Genomic DNA, 21,510 nt, shown 5'->3' with positions numbered 1-21,510 from the left:
GCTTGTTTCAAGGAAATGTTTGATTTTACATGCTAAAAACAAGCTTGAATCAAGAAATGTACCTTGAAAAACCCTTCTTGATTTTGAAAATTGAAGTGATTTTTAACATGTTTATACTAGAAATAGACATGGTAATGAGGTTGACATAGATAATTTGAACTGATTTTTACGTAAATTTGAGAGGTTATTAGCAAATGGTTCTTTCAAGTCAATATTTTTGGAAGAGGGACAATAATTTGTTAAATTGGTAAAACTTTCAGAGTTAAATCAAGGATTTTTCTTGCACAAGGCCTGTTTTAAGGAAATGTTTGATGTTACATGGTAGAAACATGGTTGAATCGAGGAATGTATCCTGACACACCTTTTTTATTTTAAATATTGAATGGATTTTTAAGTGGTTCATATTAGAATTGCATATGGTGTGCTGTTAATGAGGTTGACATAAGTAATTTGAAATATTCTGTAGGTAAATATGACAGGTTATTTGCAAAGGGTCCGGTCTAATGAGTTTTTTGGAAGTGGACAATAACACAAGAGGTTGTTAAATTGGTAAGAATTTACGACTTAAATACAGGATTTGTCTTTCAACTGCCCTATTTGAAGGAAACATTTGATGTTAAATGCTAGAAAGAAGCTTGAATCAATGAATATACCCTGATAAACCTTCATTGATTTTGAAATTTTCAGGGGGATAATTAACAGGTTCATATTAGATTTGGACATGCTATACTGGTAATAAGGTTGATATAGGCAATTGAAATGATTTATTGGCAATGGTTTTGGCAGTCGTATATCATTTGGAGGGGACCATAGGAAACTGGGTTGTTAAATTGGGAAAAATTGTAGATTTAAATCAGGGATTTGTCTTGCCAATAGCCAGTTTTGAGAAAATGTTTGATGTTACATGCTATAAAGAAACTTGAATCAAGGAATGTACCCTGAGAAACCTTCCTTGATTTTGAAAGTTGGAGGGATTATTAAAAGGTTAATATTGGAATTAGTGGACTGTAATTGAGGTAGACATATGCAGTTGAAATAATTTATTAGAAAATGGTTCTGTCAAGGGAATATTTTTTTAATTTAACTACAAGAGGTTGATAAATTGGTAAAAAAAAAACTCTAAAACCTCGACTTTGGGTCAAGATTGGGTCATCAAGGATTTGATTTGCGATTGGCTTGTTTTAAGAGAATGTTTGATGTTACATGCTAGAAACAAGCTTGAATCAAGGAGTGTACCAAGGAAAACCTTAATGAATTTGGATTTTTAAGGGATGATTAACAGGTTCTTATTTGAACTAAACACGGTGTACTGCAAATGAGGTCAACTTAAGCAATTGAAATGCTTTGTTTGCAACTGGTTGTGCCAGTTGTATATCATTTGAAGGCAGTTATGCATATGGCTTGTTTGAGGATATTTTTAATGTTACATGCAAGAAAAAACCATGAATCAAGGAATGTATCCTGAGAAACCTTCCTTGATTTTGAAATTTGAAAACATTACTAATAGATCCATATCAGAATTGGATATTGCATACATACAGGTAGTGATGTTGATATAAGCAATTTAAATGCTTTATAAGTAAGTTTTACAGGTCATTAGCAAATGGTTCTTCAAGATAATATTTTTTGAGGAGGAAGCATAAAACAATAGGTTGCTAAATTGGTGAAAATCGCGGACTTAAATCAAGGATTTTTCTTGCAATTGGCTTGTTTAAAGGAAATCTTTGATATTAGATAATAAAAAAAAATCTTGAATCGAGGAATGTACCATAAGAAATCTTCCTCGGTTTGAAAATTGGAGAGAATTTTTAAATTTTCATATTAAAATTAGACATGGTATTGGGTATGGGTGTACTGGTATTGAGGTTGACACAGGCAACTGAAATAATTTATTAGCCAATGGTTTTGTCAAGTGAATATTTTTAAAAGGGACTATAAGGCAATAGGTTGTTAATTTCGTAAAAAATTCAGACTTAATTCAAGGATTTGTCTTGCAATTGACTTTTCTAGGAGAATGTTAATAGTAAATGATAGAAATAAGCTTATTCAAAGAATTCATACGTAGAAACCTTTCTTGATTTTGAGATTGGAAAGAATAAATAACGGGTTCATATTAGTATTGAACATGGTGTACAAACAGTTTTCAGTTGTATATCATTTGAAAGGGACCATAGCACAGTGGATAATTGTATTGAGAGCAAATGCAGACTTAAATCAAGGATTCGTCATGCGATTGGCTAGTTATCTGATTTTAAGCTAGGTTCGTTTGTGGTCTCTAAGCGTGACCACACACTTAGTGAACCCAAACGAACCTAGGTTAAAATCAGATAACATATTGTAATCCAGGTAGAAAAAAATCAGTTTTGCTGCCATCTTTAACTGACGTACAATATATGGCAGCATTTGGGGTAGTAAAAAAATATTACCAGCTATGACTGTAAATGAATAAATGGTAGGAGTAGACGTGACCAAAATATTAACTTGATAGGACCATTTGCTATTAACCAGTCAAATTTACGTAGAAATCGTTTCAAATCATCTATGTCAGCCTCACTACCATCATACTATGTCCAATTCCAATAAATACCTGCTAATAATCCATTCAATTTTCAAAATCTAGGAAGGTTTCTCAGGGTACATTCTTATATTTAAGCTTGTTTCTAGCATGCAACAACAAACATTACCCTTAAAGAAGCCAATTGCAAAACAAATCCTTGATTCAAGTCTGCAGTTTTACTCAATTTAACTACCCACTGTCCTATGGTCCCCTTCAGATGATACATAATTGACAAAACCATTTGTCAATAATCATTTCAATTCCCTTGGTCAACCTCTTTATCAATACACCATGTTCAATTCCAGTCCGAACCTGATAAAACTCCGTTCAAATTTCAAAATCAGGGAATGTTTCTCAGGGTAAATTCCTTAATTAAAATTATTTCTAGCATGTAACATCAGATAGTCTCAAAACAATTCAACAGCAAAACAAATTCGTGATTCAAGTCTGAAATTGTGGCCAACTTAACAACCTATTGTCCTATGGTCCCCTTCAAAAAATAGTCACTTGACAGTCATTTGCTAAAGAATCATATCAGTTGCCTATGTCAACCTCAACCCCAGTATACTATGCCCAATAATTACTTTTAATAATCCCTTCAAATTTTGAAATCAAAGAAGATTTCTCAGGGTAAATTCATTGATTCAGGCTTCTTTCTACCATGTAACACCAAATATTTCCTTAAAACAAGCCAGTTTCAAGACAAATACTTGATTTAAGTCTGCAACTTTTCTCAATATAACAACCCAGTATCCTATGGTCCCCTTCAAAGGATAAACAACTGACGAAGCCATTCCTAATAAATCATTTCAATTGCCTATGTTAACTTAATTACCAGTATAGCATGTCCAAATCTAATATGAACCTACTGTTATGACAGAACCATTTGTTATGGCTAATAACCTATTAAAATTTACCTAGAAATCATTTCAAATTGCCTATGTCAACCTTATCACCAGCATACAATGTCCAATTCTAATATGAACCAAAAATCCCTGTTAAAAATCCCTGTGATTTTCAAAATCAAAGAAGATTTCTCAGGGTACATTCTTTGATTCAACCTAGTTTCTACCATGTAACATTAAACATGTCCTTAAAACAGGCCAGTTGCAAGATAATTCCTTGATTTAAGTTTGAAATGTTTACCAATTTAGCAGCCTATTGTCCGATGGCCTCCTTCCAAAAATATTCACCTGACAGATTCATTTGTTAATAGCCTGTCAAATCTAAGAAGATATAATTTCAATTTGTCTCTGTAAACTTCACTGCCAAGTATGGTCACAAAAGAGTGGTGCCACTTCTTAAAAGTGAGCCTGCGAAATGGCACCAGTTGGTCAGGAAACTAAGTGGCAAATCGTCCAAGTTCAATATAATGATAAAACATGACAGCGAGCATTTGCTTGGGTCCCGTGCCGTTAACGCCTTCCTAAGATCTATATGTACCACATTTCCTCTTATGAATCCCCAGGAAAAATAATCCCTGCTTGAAGATTGCCCAGAGAGGTTTTGATTGAATTAAGAGAATTCGATGTGTACAAGGAACTAAAAAAATAAAAACGGGAGTCTCACCTTTTCCTGGCGAGATCCTTCCCAAACTTACTCATGAATATTCCTTTTTCTTTCTCTCCCACTCTCCCTTTTGATTAACCAATGTTTTACGTCTGGTGTGTTCCCCTCAACGTGGAAGAAAGCGCACATACGGATCATTCTGAAAATACCCCCCCCCCCAAAAAAAAAAAAGCTGTGAAGACTTGAGAACCATTTCTTTAACCCTACGCTTTCCGAAAGTATTTCATACTCCGCTACCTTTTGTCTCAGATTTGTGAATCCACCAACAAATATCGATACAGAGGACTTTGAGTATGGAACTTACATTTACCTTGTAAGATTGTTCAACCACATTCTATGGCGGCTTAGGCCCAGTGTGATTTTGTTGATCTAGCTGCGATCAATTTTCGCATATGACCTACTATCTCACCACATTTCATGCCTGAACTTAAAGCAAATGGGAGCTACGCATCAAACTCTGACAATCACACTGGATTTTTTGTCTGGACGCCAACAGAAAATATTTGCCCTCCATGAAGAAGACACTGACTCTGAAGTGAGTGACGTAACCTACAGGGCCCAACAAGACACCAAACTCACCTTAATTTTGGAAAAATAAATTTATATTAGGGACATCATATCAGTTCCGGAAGAAAAAGAATCCTAAAAATTGGATGATTCTTTCATGCATTAACAGGAAGGAGGAATTGAATTCACGCTGGACTTCCTTAACTCAATCGTTATTACATATTTAAAATTTCATTACTTAAAGCAAATGAATAACAAATACATTTACTCTCTGCATACAAACAACCATGTGTTTATTTAAAACATCTTTTACTTAAAATTATATGCTTTGTTAGCATTTTCCCCAGGGTGATTACACAAGACCTAACCTGAAGCAACAACATCAGGAAGAAGTTTGTATTATCTGCAGTTCGATAACAAGCGGCAATGCAAATCAATATATACGAGCCTGTCAAGTGCTGGTCTTGAAATTGGCTATACAATTTTTTTTTCTTAAAAGTTGATTATTGACATATCTGGCCACAGAAATAATCTAAATAAGTTACAATTTTAAGGAAGAGCTTGTATTTTTCTCAGGGTGATTGTATCATCCTTGAGGTGACGCCATGACATCAAGGAGAGGCTCGAACTGTCTGCAGTTAGAAAATAAGTAACAATTAGAATCCATAAACAAAAGCCTGCTGTGTAGTCATACTGGGATCATGGTACTTGATCATGGTTGATTGATAGTACTTGTGATCATGATATATATATATATATATATATATATATATATATATATATATATATATATATATATATATATATATATATATATATAGGAGTGCCCCAGCACTCGGCACGTGACTAGCTTATATAGATGGATTCTCACTGTCGTTTGTTTTCTAAATGCAAACAATTTAAGCCTTCCATTAATATCATGACGTCCAAATGGACCTTAAATTAGAAATAGTGCCTTTATAAAATAGCGTCTTTTTTTTTATTAGACCTTTAACTTTTGCCTACACTGGTCTTTTGTCATTATGAAACCAATAGCGGCGAAACTTTGTTTTTTTTAATTGTTCAGGTGGTGGGTCAAAAACTTCTGTTTGTTCCAGCGATTCAGATTATCCAGGCTTTATATTTTCAAAGGTATGGTAAGCACTGATGATCACCTTTATTTCTTTTAGTTGTTTGGGTGGTGGGACAAAACTTCTTCTTTTGCCTCAGCTTGTATTTTGTAGTTATGAAAGAAATATCGCCGAACTTTCGTTTCTTTTAATTGTTCAGGTGTTGATACAAAAACTTTTTTCCCGACGATTTATTTAGTCCAAGTTTTTGATTTTCAAAGGTACGGTAGGCATTGATGACCTTATCCAGGTCAAAATCCCAAAATAAATCATCATTGCTATCATGTTCAATTGGTTTGGTTCGTTTTACTTCGGCTTGCCTTTCGTTATTATAAATTACATGTTGCCAAACTTGGTCTTTTTTTTAACAAAGGCAGGGTAAAGGCATCGATGATTCAAAAGTGCAATTTTGGAACCACTGTCGATGTTTTCCTTTAAGATAGGATAACTCAGCTTAGCCATGACTTGAAACATCATATCTTGAAGCCTTCGTTGTATTTTGACATCGCGAAACATGGACAATATTATCCAATACACCCAAATAAGAAAAGAATACTCAATTCAATCAGTTTCCTGTTTTCGACACAAAATGAAGTCCCGGCAATCCTTTAGCTATGTAATGCTCGAACTGTCATTACTTGGTTATTTTTTTGGCAAAAAAAAAGTTGGGATCAGCACCAATGCATCAAGATACATGTAATATTTTCTAAAATGTAGCCATATTGGCTTTTCTTGATAAAATTAAGTTAAAATAGCAGCTAATATTATATTGATGAAACTATGTTCCAAGAATTGAAAATTCTTGTCTGATGTAGTGGAATATTAGACCGATTAAACATGTTCCTTCAGCCAAATTCAAATGCAGATATTGGCTTCTATTATGAGATTACATAAAAAAAACTAGTTTTTTTAACTGAAAGTAAGGAGCGACATTAAAACTTAAAACGAACAGAAATTACTCCGTATTTGAAATGGGTTGTCCCCTCCGCAATCCCTTGTTCTTTACGCTAAAGTTTTTAATTGTTTTAAAAAGCAGAATTTTGGAAAAGTGTCAAACTGCAGCGTAAAGAGCAAGGGATTGCGGAGGGGACAACCCATTTCATATACGGAGTAATTTCTGTTCGTTTTAAGTTTTAATGTCGCTCCTTACTTTCAGTTAAAAAACTAGTTTTTTTTATGTAATTCCTGAACGTATTTGAATTAATGCATGTTTGATTTTGGCTCTCCACACATAAATTATTAAAATGAAATTTGCATATTAATTCCTTTTTTGGCTAAATGGCTTTCTCTTAGTTTTGATCAGACGATTTTGAGAAATAAGGGGTGGGGAAAGCCTAGTTGCCCTATAATTTTTCGGTTACATAAAAAGGCAACTATAAATTTTAATTTTTAACGAATGTTTTTATTAGTAAAAATATACGTAACTTAAGAATTAGCTTAGGTAACAAACTTTTATATTCTTAAATTTTATTATGTATATGAGGGGGTTTGTACCCTCGTTAATACCTCGCTCTTTGCACTAAATTGTAAGTTTTGTCCCAATTCTTTAAGAATGACCCCTGAATTTGAGAGGCCGTAGAGTAAATAGTTGAAATTACTAAAGATACTATAGCATAAAGAGCGAGGTATTTATCTCCTCCTAAATATCTCGCTCTTTAGGCTAAAATATTTTTAGAACCCCTCATATTCGTAATAATCTCTGTTCGTTTTAAGTTTCAATGCTACTCCTTGCTTTCAATTGAAAAAGCTTTTCCATGTTTATTTCTTCATTGTTCTTTTATAGTAATTTTAGACAATTTTGCGCCCTTTTCATTCAATTTCTGGTCCCCCATGACATATTTCTCCACGGAAATATCTTCCCACATAGCTCCCTTCCCTCAACCCCAAAACCGAAAAAAATTCCCTGAAAACGCTATACACTTGCCAGTAACCATTATTATATGTAAACACTGGCCGAAGTTTGTAACTTGCAGCCCCTCCCCCAGGGACTGTGGGGGAGTAAGTCATTCCCAAAGACATAGTTATTATGGTTTTTGACTATGCAGAACAAAATGGCTATCTCAAATTTTGATCCGTTGAATTTGGAGAAAAATGAGCGTGGGAGGGGGCCTAGGTGCCCTCCAATTTTTTGGGTCACTTAAAAAGGACACTAGAACTTTTCATTTCCGTTAGAATGATCCCTCTTGCGACATTCTAGCACCACTTGGTCGATACGATGACCCCTGGAAAAAAAAAAAAACAAAAAAAACAAATAAACAAGCACCCGTGATTTGTCTTCTGGCAAAAAATACGAAATTCCACATTTTCGTAGATAGGAGCTCTAAACTTCAACAATAGGGTTCTCTGATACGCTGAATCTGATGGTGCGATTTCTGTTAAGATTCTATGACTTTTAGGGGTTGTTTCCCCCTATTTTTTAAAATAAGGCAAATTTTCTCAGGCTCGTAACTTTTGATGGGTAAGACTAAACTTGATCAAACTTATATATTTAAAATCAGCATTAAAATGCAATTCTTTAGATGTAGCTATTGATATCAAAACCCCATTTTTTAGAGTTTTGGTTGCTATTGAGCCGGGTCACTCCTTACTACAGTTCGTTACCACGAACTGTTTGAAAGAAAATAATTCGGTATTCCGGGGCTTCTGACATTATTACTCCTTTGCGGAAGTTAGGCTCAAAATTGGAAAAGGATTATATTTTTTCTCTGGGCCCCTTACACTTCTTAGTTCGTTTATTTTCCCGTTAGTTTTCACCTGTTTTTGCTTTATAGTTGTATTATGTCTTAGCAGTTTTTTCGTTAGTTGAGTTATGGTTGTGGTATATATGTTTTATCGCTCGTATAGTTGTGTTATTTTCAAATTATACTCCATGATAGAGAAGCTCCGAATACCCAGCATTGTATATTAAGCTCTGAATTTGACGTTTTTTCTAGTGTGACCAGATTCGTCCTGCGACCTGCGCCCTTTTCATTGAATTTTTCTTCCCCCATGACATATTTCTCCAAGGAAAGATCCTCCCACATAGCCCCCTCCCCTCAACCCTACCCCCAAAACCAAACAATCCCCCTGAAAACGTCTGTACACTTCCCAATAACCATTATTATATGTAAACACTGGTCGAAGTTTGTAACTTGCAGCCCCTCCCCCAGGGACTGTGGGGGAGTAAGTCATCCCCAAAGACATAGTTATTATAGTTTTCGACTATGCTGAACAAAATGGCTAACTCAAAATTTTGATCCGTTGACTTTGGGAAAAAAATGAGGATGGGAGGGGGCCTAGATGCCCTCCAATTTTTTTGGTCACTTAAAAAGGGCACTAGAACTTTTCATTTCCGTTAAAATGAGCTCTCTTGCGACATTCTAGGACCGCTTGGTCGATACGATGACCCCTGGGGAAAAAAAAACAAATAAACACGCACCCGTGATTTGTCTTCAGGCAAAAAATACAAAATTCCACATTTTTGTAGATAGGAGCTTGAAACTTCTACAGTAGGGTTCTCTGATACGCTGAATCTGATGGTGTCATTTTCGTTAAGATCCTACGATTTTTAGGGGGTCTTTCCCCCTATTTTCCTAAATAAGGTAAATTTTCTCAGGCTCGTAACTTTTGATGGGTAAGACTAAACTTGATGAAACTTATATATTTAAAATCAGCATTGAAATGCGATTCTTTTGATGTAGCTATTGATGTCAAAATTCAATTTTTTAGAGTTTTGGTTACTATTGAGCCGGGTCGCTCCTTACTATAGTTCGTTACCACGAACTGTTTGATTCATTTTTTTTATAATATTTTGTAGTAGCCTTGCCGAAATTTTCGACAGACAGCTACAAGCCCTGTCGAAATGCAGAAGACTCTGTCAAAACTTCACTGAACATGTAAAACAGATGAGAAACAATTGGTGTCAAAATTCAAGGGCCTTCTGATGAAAACATAGTTTTCAAATTTATGGGTACTTTCTCAGCAACAAGACATTTTGATTATTATTATTGTTTGTAATAATATTTCACATGAAAACATATTTAAAAAAAGGCTGTTTTATTTAATCGTAGTTTTACTGATCTGATACTAGATTTTTCCATCATCTGAGGAACTGCCGCTTTGCCTCGTGCCATGGTCATATGTTTAAGCATTTGACTTGGTTGATCAGAGCAACCTAATTAATTTATCACTCAATAAATTTGAAGTACACCCTCTGTTAGTAAATTTTATGTATATTTTCTTTCAAATAGATACCATGCTGTAAAATAAAAAATATTCACTCTGAACCCCTCCCTAATTAGCGTGGAATTCCTATCCCACCCAATCCCACCAAAATGCTAATGAAACAAGTTAAACTTCTTGGAGTCACCAACTACAAATAATTTTATGTAAGAAATGCATGTTTCAAGAATTCTAGACTTTCCTGACAAACGAGAGTCAAAACTAAAATTGTTTAAAGTGGATTAAACTGGTAGATTAACTTTGAAATGGCCAAATGTTGATAACACTTAAACTGTGAACAACAAAGAAAGCTTTGCTAGACCATTATAGCTGAGAGAAAGTGGACCATTCCAGATAACATTTATAAAGACATTTATATCACATTATTACATCAAACATTATATTATAGAGACCCAGGTCACACAATTTAACTCCAAACGATTATCCAATTCCGTCCCTATACTTGAGGCCATTTCTTTAGTTTTTTGTTTCCAGTGTCTGAATAGTATTTTATACATTTAAAAAAATTTACAGAAAAACGAAGAAATAAAGTAGAAAGAATACACATGTCGATTCCACCAGGTTTCACCAACAAGTATTCCCCAAGTATTTCAACAAGTGTCGAATTGGGTTCAGACTTACGTCGAAAACAGGTAACTATATTCTGTCGAATTTGTAGGTGAAAACGCTCCAATTTAAGAAAATCGGCGTTTAGTACCTTTTTCTGGTAAAACTTCAAACTCTCATGAAACAATTAGATTCGTAGATTTTTTTTTCCTATATACTGAAACCCTTTTCAAACCAAAAGTCTAAATTTAGCCTCCTAGAGAAGAAAAATGTGCTTTTTTTTACATAACTGTCAAATCATTGGTACCTATACCCTATGGTAGGCATTGATGACCTTATCCAGGTCAAAATCTCAAACTCAATCATCATTGCTATCATTTTCAATTTTGACAAGTTTTGATTCTTGCTGTCCAGGTTGATTTTCATTGACTCGCTCACACGTCTTCTAACCACGTTTGTCTTCGCTCTTCATTTTCATTTTTCACTTGCTTACATGCTCGGTGTTGCATGTCTTCTAACTACGTCTTCTAACTTCACTTGCTTACATGCTCGGTGTTGCATGTCTTCTAACTGCGTGTGTCTTTGGTTTTAATTTTCATTTATAACACGCAAACGCTGTTCTCCTAACCACAAGTGTATTTGCTCTTGATTTTTATTTTTGACACGCTCTAATTGTCGTTTAAGAATATCTTCTAACCGCCCGTGTCTTTGCCCTCCATTTTTGACACGTTTTTGGATTTTGATTACTTCAGAAAATTTAGCAATGGCCTTTTTGGTTTTTGCAAACAGCATCATGTATTATGTTAGTACATATATGAACATTTCTTATGACATTATGTAAGCATTTTATTATAATATGTCATGCATAGCATAAGTAGATTGTTGAGTTTCCAACGCCGCAGTTATTATATAACATAATGTCTGTTGGAAGGTTAAAAAAAACAAAAAATTGTATTTAAAGTTACTATAAGTGATCATTCTTTGGAACCAGCACCAACTATCAAACGTGATAAGAAAATCGACAACATAGACCATCAAATAGGAAAACACCATTCTTCGCTGTCCCATTATCTGTGCATATAAATAGATTGTCCGGTTTACCGACTCTAGAACATGCAACATATAATTGTCGAGGGGAAAAACAATCAGTATTAAGATCTATACCGCATTTTTCTAATGATTGCCCTTGAGCTTTATTGACGGTGATTTCAAATGCTAATCGAAATGGGAATTGCAATCTTTTAAATTGAAAAGGCAGATCTATTGGAATCATGGGAATGCGAAGAATAAGAAGAGCCTCACCCTCGGGAAGCCCTGTCAAGGTTGTTGCCTCTATCACGTTTTCCATTGTTTATTTTTTTTGATTTTTTTACGGCAAATCTTGTGCCATAGCAAAGCTTTGGTGGGTTAATATTTCGAAACAGTGTAAGCCTATTTTTAGTTGTAGCACGTGCGGTGGAAACCCAGGGAGATCCAGTGAAGAAAGCGATTAACGTTGTATCCGGTGGATTTAGGGCTCTTGGTTGCACGTTGGATTCCGAAAAGTAAACACGTTGACTATTCTGTATGTACTGCTAAGTGAACAACAGCTGGACTTCTTTCATGTATCGGAAATGATAGAATTCGCCACACACCTTCATTGATGCTTATGTATATCCCAGCCTAATATTGTACGACTTCATCGATATCACTGATTTTAGAGTATAAATCCTTAAAGAATGGGATGGGGGGACTATAAATTTATTCAAGAGCTTAAGGAGACACGGACGCATTAGCCCTATTGACACTATCTTCAACGTGGATATCACACTTTGAATTAGAGGAAATTGCAACCCCAAGTAATTTAAAGGAAGACACAAACATATCTCGGATAGGGTTAAAGAAAAGTTGTGAAGTTTCGAGGGAAAATATTAGCATTATCATAGATTTAGAGGGGTTTACTCTCATATCTAAGTTTGCAGCGTCATCTTCAACATTATTTAGGATACTCATAGGGTTGTTTACAAAGTGTCAGTAGCAGGTTTCAACAACCGTTAGGTCATCAAAAATTTCTTTCTGTAGGTGAATTCCTTAGCGAGGCTATTTATCATAACAGAAAAAAATAGGGGACCTAGGAGAGTACCTTGGGTACTCCATTGTGGACAGGGAGGGGACTGGAAAAATGGTTCAGATATTCGACTGCCTATGATCTATTTGATAAAAAGGATGCAGCTAATTTAACCAGGAAAGAATCAATGCAGAAATCAGTTATATGTTTCTCAGCTAAAATATTGTGGTTAACAAGATCAAATTCTTTTTGAAGGTCAATAGAAATTGAATTAAGCCAGCAAGTCATGGGAAGTAGAAGTAGATTTTAGGTTCCCATAATTGTCTTAGTTCAATAAGACGTAGGATTTTTTGTTTTAGCCAATCTGCAAGGAATCCTGCATATAGTTTAGACATAGGAGTGAGTGAAATAGGACCAACACCTGCAAAACAAGATTTTCTGTCTCTCTTTTTCAAGTGTGTTATGATACCCTGTTTCCAAATTTTCGGATATTGGCCATACTCAGTAATCTCATTGAATAAAACAGACAAGGGCTTTGAAAGGAAGTCACTAAAAGCACTAATAAGAGAAAACTGGATATCTAAAGGGCAGACACTTGATTTTCGTAGTTTTCTGATTCTTCATTTGATCTCGTGCGGAGATATGGATGGGAATGCAGGTGGAAGATCATCAGTAGGTGATTGATAAGACAATGCAAGAAGGCTCTGAACAATGGAAGCAAAGAACTTTTTAAGATTATTAGCAGCAACTTCTGGAGATTCAGATAGGTTGAAATCAAGCTGGCCTTGACTCCTACCGCACAACTTTTTTACCTTAGAATACCCATTTTTAAGTTTAGTGGTAAACAATTCAATGACCTTATTCTTGTAGTAGGATTGGGCATATTTACGTATTTCCTTTTTAATTGCTTTTCTTAGTTTATTACCTTCATTTTCTGGGGAAATTAGTCGTTTATCTTTTAGCTTTTTGAGAAAGGTAATGATTTTTTCATCAAGATTATGCAAATTATAAATATCAGACCAATCTTCAGTAATCAGCTACATTCTACATTGAAGGGGGCAGTAAGAGACAGAAGTTACTGAGAATGAATACTTAAAATTAGAAGCCAGAGACAGGAGGAGGGAAAGATGATAACTCCCACCCAATGGAGGCAAAACTGAAGGAGGACTGTAAAAATTATTCAAATTATACAGAATGACATCTAGAAAAGTGTTTCCCCTAGTTGTTGGTATTTTAACTATTTACTTAAATTTTAAAGAGCAGAAACTTAAATTCATCTTAAGTTCATTGGCGTATCCAACGAAAGAAAGTTTGGCATGTGGATACTTAGAAATAGTAAATTAAGCACTGGTCTGTAATTGCTAGATAAATTTGCATTTTGCATCAATGTTTTGGTTTGATGAGCAATAGCTACTGCAATGATATTATAGGGACAGCAAGTTCTTTAGGTCTAATACTTAGCCAAAGGATTTTGTCATACTCAGATGACTTAGAAACAGGAATAATTTTAGGGAAAAGGTTGCATTTAGTAAAAAAAATGACACCACCTCCTTTTTTTCCAAGTATGTGATCCAAAAGAATAGAGTTTAATAAATTCTGAATAATTTCACAAACGGAGAGACCTTTGGTCATGAGACCGTACTTCTGCAACAGCTATAACACCATTTTGGTTAAATTTTGATAGCACCTTTAGTGCTGTAAGTTTGTTAAAATTGAGGCTTTCAGCATTAGAAATAAAAAAATTTGGAAATTTAAAGTGACTGTGGAAACATGACTGTCAATGTGTATATATATATATATATATATATATATATATATATATATATATATATATATATATATATATATATATATATATATATATATATATATATATATATATATATATATATATATATATATATATATATTGGATAAAGAGAAGTGTTCACTGCTGTGTTTTATTAAGGACAACATTAGCTGAAGATTTATAATCAGCCAGATAAGAAATAGACTTGGGTGGTGAAATAGTAACAACCCAGTGATAAATAAATTACACTACCCTTATTGAAGGAGTTGGCTAAATTATTTGCTTAGTACTATTGAACTGAATGATGGATCAAAGTAGAAATTTATCTCAAAGAATTAGGATTTTACATTGTTCCATTGTAAATTGTTTTACCAGCTATAGGCTAATAATGAGGGATGTGTCAAACTTTTTGCCATTCCTTTTCTTTCACTTGCTATAGCCTATGAGCTATGACTTAATGAATAAGAAAAATTGTCAGTAAGGAGCTTCAAAAGACTTTCCTAAAGAGTGACTTAGGTTCTGGATTCATCCCCAAAAGTTTTAATCACCTAGCTCAACTCCTGTACAAGATGCCAAAAGACCAGTTATCTAGTTTTACCATTTAAGCTTCAAGCAATTGAGCAGCAGGTGTGACCATTGCCTTGTAATGATTGATTTCATTAGATGAACAAAACATAATTATTTTTTCTATATATACATATAGACCTCAATAATATTTTATTACATTTTTATTATAAATACCAGTTCTCTCCTCCATATACTTCAGAAGCTAGGATAATTTATTAAGTAAACTTAAAAATGATAGTTAGTGAGAAACTGGTTCATGTATTACCAAGAACATTTTTTGTCACAACATAAAATTCAGGTAGGTTTAGAGGTATATTTTAGATTGATGTTGATATGGCCAAAATTATAATAGCCTAATGATAGTTTTGTTTAAAGTTTGATAGAGAAAGGTAAGTGCACAAAAGTAGACATGCACAACAAATGCTGGGTGCCAATAGTCTGCTGGTGAGCATCCACCACCAGACAAGCACAGAAGCAGGACTTCTAACCTGATTCTATGTTGGTTTGATGGTGTGTGCATTGTTTATTATGCACTGTGTAATGATTTTCAAATTAACCAAGTAGATTCTTTACTAAATAGTAACCTTTCTTTGTTACTACCAGAAGAAATATGTCCTACTGAAGACTTAGGGCAGGTCTGTCCTATATTTACTTTTTACTGTTTTGTTTTTGGTATTAACTGTAAAATGATTTCACAAAAAAAGTTTTCAAATAGCTTGAAAATAGCCTATGTTCAACCTTGTATGTTTGAAAAGATTGTCAGGGAAGAGCCTCAAGACACTTCCTCTCCCTCCTCAATTGAAATGCTAAAATTACACCCATGACAGTGTATTTATCTGCATGAAGCATGAATAGAGTGAAGCAAACAACTTTCAGGAATGAGACAAGTAAATATGCTACTTAGGCTGTGATTTTCCCAAAGGAGTTTTCAGAATTATTTAGGGTTTCTTTCAAAGAGTCTTACAATATTAACAATTACCAGTTACTTCAAAATAATCATAAATACTTCATTATCTTATTCTCAAAACAGCACTTCTTCAATTTTATCCCCTCCACCTGATGGATAAATATACATCTAACTATACAGCCTTACATTTTTTTTAAGGCAAATGGTTGTAATGCCTGATTTGTCTATGTTGTATCATCAGGCATTATAGCCATCATTTTTGCATAAGTATTTACTACTGAACAAATAGTGAAATTTTGGGCTAAAACAGTTGGCTATATATTTATCTTTTAGGAGTGGGGCTAAAGCTAAGCACTGTGTTCATAGGAATGACAGTGGCTTAAGGAAGTATTTATGATTATTTTCAAATTGTTTCTAGATGTTTTAGGTTTTTTTTCAGATGTGCCCAGGGTCATAAAAATTACCCCACATATAATTATGTGCCTAATCTATAGACTTATACAAAATTAGAAACTTTCCTATGGACAATGTAGGGTCTAAAGCTTTTCCTGGAAGTTTCGATCTTCAAATTAAGCTGCTTTAGAAATTATAAAACAAGTATAGAATAAGTCCAGTATTTTAGGCTTTCCACTAAGCCTATTTTAGAAAGTGGTTGAGTAAGATCATTGTAACTCTTAAGAATACACCCATAGCCTTTAGGGTCTCCTGGGAGTGAGTTTAGAGAACCTACCTACACTACTTTTCTCTATAAAGGGTACTGTCATTTAAATTTTTTGTTTTATAAATGTAGAACCTAGCAAAATAAATCTTATATTCACAAGAAAAGTATGTGAAGCTTCATACCTTTCTTTACTCCCAGTTTATAGGGCTCTCAAGATCTTTACATCTGTTTTTTTTTTTTTTTTTTTTTCATATAGAAAAAACTTTTATATGGGTTAGAATTCAACTAAAATGTAATAAATCGTTGAATTAGTGCACAATATCGTGCATTGAGAATGACACATGCTACCAAAGCAATTCTTACTTCATAATATGTCAAAACATTGTAGGCTAGTTAGCACATTTTGAGAGCAGTTCCACTTTACCCCTAACTATGCTCATTTAATTTTCAAATATATACCCCAAATAAATATTTCCTATGCATTTATCTTGTTTTAACTAAGTACTCATAAATTGAATTGGTAAATTTTGGGCAATTTATATTTCTTACCCAAATATAAGGTAACAATAACACTCAATGGCTTTTTTATGCTTTTTCTGAATATAATAATTGCTTCACTTGGAAATTCAATTTTAAGCCCTTTATGGACTGTCCAAGATGATATCTGTTTCTCTTATCTTGGACAGCCTACTACTGTTAGTATTATGCTTGTTCAAACCAGTTTACCTGTGAATTGAATAGATTGTGACAAAATCAACCACCAGGAAACACACAAGAAATATACATTTGTGCCATATTTTCGTACATGAGAGGAGGGGGGAATTTAAAGTGAAGTGAAGTTGCAGTTGAAATGTATATATGCTATTTAAAAGTTAATTTTACATATGGAATAAGGTTGTTCTTTAGCTCATCATTGTGAACACCAAAAACAAGAAAACAATGGGGAATTTCTCAAGACATTGGGAAACAAATTATAATGAATATTTCAGCTCTATGTCCAAGAGCCATCCTCAGCAATACAAAAATATTTAAGAAGAAAAAACTTACAGCAGGATAAAATCAATAAAAATAAAATGAAAAATTATTCAAAACAGTCCGTGCATCCCAGCATCAGTAAAGTTCAACCAGGTCTCTGGTTTTCCTGGTTAAACTTTGCTGAAATACCTTGTAATTCCAATTTTTTGGTTTACTGGTTAACAATTCTATGACCTTATTCCTGTAGTGAGAATGGGCAAACTTAGGCAGCTAGATATTTCCTTTTTAATTGCTTCTCTTAATTTATTAGCTTCATCCAGTTTACCATTTCTGAAAAGATTCATTTTTTTCTAATAAGTGTTTCTATGGGTTGATTCATGAATGTTTTGTCACTGGAGAAATTTTTAAATCTTTTTTTGTTGAAAGAAATTGATATTTATCATTTAGCTTTTGGTGAAAGGAAGTGACTTTTTCATCAAGATTATGCAAACTATGAATATCAGACCAATCCTCAGTAATCACCTACATTCTACATTGAAGGGGGCAGTAAGAGACAGAAGTTACTGAGAATGAATACTTAAAATTAGAAGCCAGGGACAGGAGGAGGGAAAGATGATGACTCCCACCCAATGGAGGCAAAGCTGAAGGAGGACTGTAAAAATTATTCAAATTATACAGAATAGAATCTAGAGAAGCATTCCCCCTAGTTGTTGGTATTTTAACTATTGTCTTAACTTTTAGAGAGGAGAAAATTAAATTCATCTTAAGTTCATTGGCGTACCCAATGAAAGAACGTCTGGCACTAAGATACTTAGAAATAGCAAAATCAGCACTGGTCTGTAATTGCTGAAGAAATTTGCATTTTGCATCAATGTTTTGGTTTGGTGAGCAATAGCTACTGCAATGATATTATAGAGACAGCAAGTTATTTAGGTCTAATACTTAGCCAAAGGATTCTGTCATACTCAGATGACTTAGGAACAGGAATAATTTTAGGGAAAAGGTTGCATTTAGTAAAAAAATGACACCACCTCTTTTTTTTCCAAGTGGGTGATCCAAAGGACAGAGTTTTAAAAAATTCTGAATAATTTGACAAACAAAGAGGCCTTTGATCATGAGACTGTACTTCTGTAATAGCTGTAACACCAATTTGGTTACATTCTGATAGCACCTTGAGTTCTGTATGTTTGTTAAAATTGAGGCTTTCAGCATTAGTAATTAAAAATTTTGGGAATTTAAAGTGACTGTGAAAACATGACTGTCAATGTATATATAAATATATATACATATGTATATATATATATATATTCAGCCCTATGTCCAAGGGCCATCCTGAGCAATGCAAAAAGAAATATAAGGAGAAAAAACTTACAACAGAATAAAATCAATATAACTAAAATGAAAAATTTTTCAAAACAGTCCCAGCATCCTTACCTCAGTGAAGTTCAACCAGGACTTTGGTTATTCTTGTTGATCTTTGCTGAAATACCTTGGAATAGGAATTTTTTGGTTTATTGGTAAACAATTCTATGACCTTATTTTTGTAGTAGGATTGGGCATATTTACATAAAGTCTTTGTAAAGTTCAACCAGGACTCTGGTTGTCTTGGTTGAACTTTGCTGAAGTAAGGATGCTGGGACTGTTTTGAAAAATTTTTCATTTTAGTTTTAGTGAATTTATCCTGTTGCAAATTTTTTCTTATAATCTATTTTTGTATTGCTGAAGATGGCCCTTGGACAAAGGGCTGAAATATTCATTCTGACTTTTTTCTCACTGTCTTGAGAAATTCCCTATTGTTCTCCTTGTTTTTGGTGTTTGTGATGGAAAGGCAGTGTGGTCTTTGTTGTTATGTATCTCATCATTGTGCTAAGATCTTATATCTTTTAACACAGAACACTTAAAAGTGAAGTCTTAGGACTAAGATCTTACTTTTTATGCTGTTCTTTTGCATATGTCTTTCATCATTCAGCTCTGATCAGTGGTCTAAGAACAATGATGAGCAAATTATCAAATCTCTTATCATTGTTCTACTTGGGAAAAACATGACGTTCTTCAGACTTTTTGCAAACATTAATGAGCTGGAAGATCTTAGTACAAAGATGAGCAAAAGAATGGAAACCTGTATAGAAAGATGTAAGATATTAGATATCAGATCTTAGAGCAAAAGAATGACTATAATGAATTTTCCATTGTCTGGACATAGTGTTAGACTAATTCAATGCCAACATACAATTCAGGATATATAGCCTATTAGCACATTAGAGGAGCAGGGGTTAGCAAAGTTCATTTCTGAAAATAAATTAATATTATAGGCTATTTGGTCCAGGATACAGACATGACTCTAAAGATATATCTATGTTTTAGCTAGGTCAGTAATATAAATACTGCCTAGGCCTATTATGAAGTAAGAAGGTAAAATTCTAGTTTATTGACTTTTGGCTATCTTAGAAAGGGGTTAGGTCAGGAAAATAAAACTTTCAGGGATAGGTCTACAGGCTAAAGTATATCCCTGGAAGGTATTTTGAAGTACCTACCTCCACTCCTTCTCCCTCTAGAGGGCTCTGAAATTTGCCTACATGACAGGTCTATTGAATGAATACAAGACCTATTGAAATTTTTTCAAAACAACACTTTACCTTAATTTTCAGTTACCAGATGCTTTTCTCTACCTTTAGCTCTGAAAATGCAATTCCTGTTATTTGAGTAGAATTCTGAGCCATATCAATGTTTTCTTTCAAAATTTAGGAAATGTATTTGCATATCTTTAAGACCTTATAAATTGGGATTGAGCAAAATTGTGAAGCTGAAAACAATTTTGTTGTAGCCCACTTCATTCAAGAGGAAGAACTATTTTGCAAGGTTTCACTTTTATAACACACATATCTTTAAAGGTCATCAAAGGTCAAGACCCTCTAGAGGGAGAAGGAGTGGAGGTAGGTACTTCAAAATACCTTCCCTGGGTATACTTTAGCCTTTAGACCCATCCCTGAAAGTTTTGATTTTCCTAACTTAACTCCTCTCCAAGACAGCCAAAAGTCAATAAACTAGAATCTTAACAAAAAATTCAATGAAAAAATGGTTGAAAACTCATAATTGAGGTAAAATATTTTTATCAGCTTGCAATAGGCTGCATAGGCTATAAACCCACCATGTATGAAATGCCTAGAAACAAATAATTAAAGCCAAGAAATTTGGGTAATACCTTCCTGTAATGGGGCATTAAGCTTAAGCCTAATATTGGGGAGGGTATTACACTCTTGGCCCTTACAGTCTAGTCTACATATGGTTAATCTTTATTATAGATAGAGCTGTCAGTACTAACCTGTTGTTACTTAAAAGATATTCAACTTTTTCTTGATCATGGAATGCGTGTGACCACACTATTATAGACTTTTCAAGTGACTTTCTTTTTCCTGTTTCCATTTTTCAGCATGTTCACAATTTGAATTTTCAAATTTCATTAGAAAAAAGAGCCAAAAGCTCATATGGCACTTGTGACGAATTCGGAAGAGCCAAAAGCTTCTTCCCACCAAGTTTTCCAAGATTTCTGGCCCCCCCCCCCCCCCAATTTTCACAATGTCAACAGATCCGATTGGGATTGAAAATAAGAGCTCTGAGACACGACGTCCTTCAAAATATCAAATTTCATTAAAATCTGAAAACCCATTTTGTAACTTTAAAATTCCTCATTTTTTCTAAATTTTCCGAATTAACCTTCCTTCCACCCCCCCCCCAGATGTTCAAGTCGGGGAAGCGACTATTTATAATTTAATCTTGTTGGTTCCCTGATACGCCTGCCAACTTTCAGTGATCGCTATATTGATCACGTACCTAGTTACAGATCTTCTTCATGTACAAATTGGGGTGATCCGGGAGTCGAACCTCTCGCACCCTAAGTGAGAATCATACCCCTAGACCATAAACAATACTTAAGAAGAACAATCATTTATTTTATCGGCAAATAAAATTCTTCTCAGCTATCTTGTTTGCTCGCTCCCCCCATCCCCCAGATGGTCGGATCAAGAAAAAGACTATTTCTAATTTAATATAGTCTG

General features: G+C 34.1%; 1 protein-coding gene across 1 annotated transcript in view; it reads right to left on the bottom strand.

The window, feature by feature from the left end:
• The window catches only part of LOC136038967 (uncharacterized), a gene marked incomplete at its 3' end in the record, with an annotated part of 90,041 nt that extends 69,118 nt beyond the window's left edge, over positions 1-20,923 (bottom strand). The window contains 1 exon segment of the mRNA XM_065722486.1: positions 20,778-20,923. Within this exon segment, the coding sequence (XP_065578558.1) occupies positions 20,778-20,878 (101 nt within the window).
• Positions 20,924-21,510: the final 587 nt, after the last annotated feature.

This window comes from Artemia franciscana, chromosome 18, assembly GCF_032884065.1.
Source record: "Artemia franciscana chromosome 18, ASM3288406v1, whole genome shotgun sequence".
NCBI lineage: Eukaryota > Metazoa > Arthropoda > Branchiopoda > Anostraca > Artemiidae > Artemia > Artemia franciscana.
The sequence above is the reverse complement of the archived record's forward strand: the minus strand, read 5'-3'. Positions and strand labels throughout refer to the sequence as shown.